General features: G+C 44.8%; 1 protein-coding gene across 1 annotated transcript; it reads right to left on the bottom strand.

Moving 5' to 3' along the window:
• Positions 1-813: 813 nt before the first annotated feature.
• On the bottom strand, positions 814-3,484 carry LOC112079744 (pikachurin-like). The gene is made up of 3 exons (XM_024145598.2): positions 3,319-3,484; positions 2,510-2,613; positions 814-1,253 (listed from the first exon to the last, which is right to left on the bottom strand). Exons 1-3 carry the CDS (start codon positions 3,423-3,425, stop codon positions 1,102-1,104), a joined length of 363 nt encoding a protein of 120 aa, XP_024001366.1. The 5' UTR covers positions 3,426-3,484; the 3' UTR covers positions 814-1,101.
• Positions 3,485-3,996: the final 512 nt, after the last annotated feature.

The raw sequence follows: 3,996 nt of genomic DNA, 5'->3' as shown, positions 1-3,996 counted from the left end.
CCCAAAACTCGGTCCATCGGAACTCCAAAGGGTGAACGTTTTGGGTTTTTGAACCTAGCACTAACCAGCTGATTCAAATAATCAACTAATCATCAAGCTTTGATCATTTGAATCAGATGTGTCGTGTTAGGGCAAAAAAACTAAACGTGCACCTCTTGGGGTCCCGAGGACCAAGTTTGGGAAACGCTGGGGACTTGTATATTTTTCTGTGCAATAATGATAGTGTCCATCTGGCATATTTCTTTGTCGTAGAGAAAAAGCAGAGAGACATGGATACTGAAAGAGGAAAATGTCCTGATATCCAGACAGGGGAAAGAAAGAAACACCTAGACACTCACAGCTGATCTTCATCACCTTCCAGCAGTGGAGGTTGCTGAGGGGAGGACGGCTCATAATAATGGCCGGAACGGAGTAAATGGAACGGCATCAAACACCTGGAAACCAATGTGTTTGTTGTATTCGATACCATTCCACTGATTCCGCTCCAGTCATTACCACAAGCCCGTTCTCCCCAAATAAGGTGCCACCAAACACTAGCAACCTGCAAACAACTCACATGAATTGAAGTCAAAAACACTGTAGTCTATGGACTGGTTGATACAGACACCACAACACAACAATCACAATAACATGACTCTGTGTGCCAAGAGCAGGCTTAAAAAATACAACTAAAAAAATGGTTATTTTTCTACAAACATCATGTCACTTTATCAAAAACACCCTTCATTACTACATCTTTTGGTTCTCCAAATCATCCAATAAGGATGTAGAAAAAAATATATGGATATCGTCGAAACCATCCCATGAAATTGTCCTTCGGATGTCAAAGTTGCAACCTTACATTTTCAGGAAGTTCTAGCGAGGTCTCTCCACTCCAGTCTGGTTGCACTTGTGCTATTGGGTCCTTTGGTGAACGTGTCTTGCTGCTGAGTGGACAGAAAGCCCAAGGCCCGTGTTCACAAAGCATCGCAGAGTAGAAGTGCTGATATAGGATCAGGTTCCTCCTGTCATGCTTTCTCATCTAAAAGGCAAAACTGATTCTAGATCAGCACTCCTACTCTGAGATGCTTAATGACTACGGGCCCTGGACACACAGGACTTTTAGTTGGTACAAGTGTTGATGTTCTTGCCGTCGGCAGCGTCCTCCACTAGGGAGAGGTGGTAGTCGGTGGACAGGGTGAAGTGGGAGACGCAGCCCACCAGACCTCCACTGTACTGCCGGTTAGTGTGCAGAGCAATCTCCTTCATCCCCCCTAGGCAGAGCAGAGACATCAGGCATTAAAGTTCTAATCCTACTCATCTTCATCATAATTACAATATGACATTTCTGACCATGACTACCCTTATCATCACCATCATAACCATTATCAACACCATCACCCAAATTGCTATCACTATCATCACGATCATTTTCTTTGTCATCATCATCGTCATCACCATCATAACCATTATCATCACAGTCATAACCATTATCATCACAGTCATAACTATTATCATCACAGTCATAACTATTATCATTGCTGTTATTGCTATCTTAACCATCATCATATCATGATCAACACAGGTTGTACTAGCTTACATTTAGTCTTCCAACCATCAGACAGACAGTGGAACCGCCAGACAGACAGACATTGGAACTGAGGAACCACCAGACAGACAGACATTGGAACTGAGGAACCACCAGACAGACAGACATTGGAACTGAGGAACCACCAGACAGACAGACAGACGGACAGACGGACAGACGGACACGCAGACAGACATTGGAACTGAGGAACCGCCAGACAGACAGACATTGGAACTGAGGAACCGCCAGACAGACATTGCAACTGATGAACCGCCAGACAGATAGACAGACAGACATTGGAACTGATGAACCACCACCAGACAGACGACAGACAGACAGACATTGGACCTGAGGAACCACCAGACAGACATTGGAACGGAGGATGCAATGAGAATCCAGGAGACTATCCATGGAAGGGAAAGGGAAAGGGGYATACCTAGTCAGTTGTACAACTGAATGCATTCAACTGAAATCTGTCTTCRGCATTTAACKRAACCCCTCTYAATCAGAGAGMTGCGGGAGGCTGCCTTAAATCGACATCCACGTCATCGGCGCCCGGGAAACAGTAGGTTAACTGCCTTGCTCATAGGCAYAACGACAGATTTTTACCTRGTCAGCTRGGGGATTCGATATAGCAACCTTTGGGTTACTGGCCCAACGCTCCTACCCGCCAGGCTACCTGCCACGGCTGCACCTACTTCACTGCCCAGTCACTTTTAACGGGGACTGTCGTGGGACTAACGATGATTTAGTGTAAACTACACAATAGTTTCTTAAAAATACGATGACATTGCACTTTGGATGAAATCTTAATCAGCGGCAATAGAGAATGGAGTTAGTGGAACTGTCAGCCGGGAGGCACAGAACTTTCAGAGATGGAGTGACGCGATGTGCAACCCCAGGAATAATATAGGTGACTACATAGCTGTGGTGGTGACATACCGACATACAAGACCCCGTTGACGTTCAGCTGTCTCATCTTCCCAGGTGACCTGCCAGTCTGGGCCCCATAGTCATCCACTGTCAGCTTCCCAGTCTGGCCATCCCTGAAGAACACACAACAACAGGAAGGACGCGCAACAGAATGACACACAACGAGAGAGAGGGGGGGGGAGATGAATGGATGAGAGGTTCCAGATAGGAAGAGTGTAATTACTTCTTTCATCTTTCTAATCCCCCCTGACACTCATATAATGGATGTTAGCTCAATAAAATGGAGCTAAGCAGGTCATGAGAGAATCAATCCACTTGGACCCCAAATCTGGATGTATTCTACATAGAGGAAGGGCTGTACATTGATGGGGTCTTGGTGTACAATACATGTACATTTACTGTCATTCCTGTCATTTACTGTCATTTCTCAGGTCTTTTTTGTGGCCCATGATGCCGCTGTACACTGGCCTAGAGACTACATTGAGATACGCACATACATCAAGGCAGAGAAACACACACACACACACACATACATACACACACAGTTTTATGTCTATTTCCCAGACTTGTCTAAAGAAGTCCAATTGAAGCAATGAGACAGACCTCCAAATTCTTCCCAAATGTCTTAGACACTGCCTGATTCCATATGCACAAAATGTTTCAACGGAATACAAGATCAAATGGGAGATTAATCTACAATGTCATACAAGTTTGCCACCTGCAATAAGACACATTATGTTGCATTCCCAGAAACCCTAGTAGAATGTAATGCATTTTTTCTTATTTTAATTTCCAAGTGAGAAGGCATTGAAAAGCACCTGACAGCCTTTACTCTGTGCCACCTCCCATCGCTGAATGTTCCGTTGACGATCACATTGGCCACACCACTGCCCAGGTTATAGCTACAGACACAGGAAGACAACATTGGAATTAACTACTGCTACAATAATCCCACAGCCAAGAATGAAACAATGCACATACGACAAGGCTCAACTCAAAGGGTTGGTTTCCCAGATACCGATTATGCCTAGTCCTGGACCAACAAAATGGTGTACGGAGTCTACTTTTTAGTCTAAGAGTAGTTTTAAGGCTTAAACTGGGATTCATCCTTTTCAGGGCTATGTACCTTTTAAAGGCAATGTTCCCGCATTTGTGGAGAACGCATTCACGGTAAATGCTGCATATGTTAATCTCAATCGGAAATTACCTTTAAATGCAAATTGCGCTATATTGCGGATCTAACACGAATCGCAATCAATCCTGGCCTTAATCTGTATCCAGGAAACTGTCCCAAAGATACGGAAAGAAAAGGCTGGGCAATGTTTTTACCAGCCTGGTCCCAGACCTGTTTGTGCTGTCTTACCACAGCATGACCAGAGGAGTTTTTCATTCTGCAGGAAGCATTAGGGAAAGGGAAGGTGTGGACTCGAGTGATGTGTGACGTCAGGGGTTCACCATTAGGGAAAGGGAAGGTGTGGACTCGAGTGATGTGTGAC

The sequence above is a fragment of the Salvelinus sp. IW2-2015 genome, unplaced genomic scaffold (assembly GCF_002910315.2).
Source record: "Salvelinus sp. IW2-2015 unplaced genomic scaffold, ASM291031v2 Un_scaffold9307, whole genome shotgun sequence".
In the NCBI taxonomy this organism is placed as follows: Eukaryota; Metazoa; Chordata; class Actinopteri; order Salmoniformes; family Salmonidae; genus Salvelinus; species Salvelinus sp. IW2-2015.
This window is presented reverse-complemented; position numbering and strand designations above follow the sequence as displayed.

Bases quoted from the DNA above. Each gene is read 5' to 3' on its own strand.
- LOC112079744 (XM_024145598.2), bottom strand. From the start codon at position 3,425: ATGTTGTCTTCCTGTGTCTGTAGCTATAACCTGGGCAGTGGTGTGGCC. The intron at 2,614-3,318 runs GTGCTTTTCAAT...TGTGTTCTTCAG, and splicing joins CACAGAGTAAAGGCTGTCAG to GGATGGCCAGACTGGGAAGC. The intron at 1,254-2,509 runs GTATGTCACCAC...TGCTCTGCCTAG, and splicing joins CAACGGGGTCTTGTATGTCG to GGGGGATGAAGGAGATTGCT.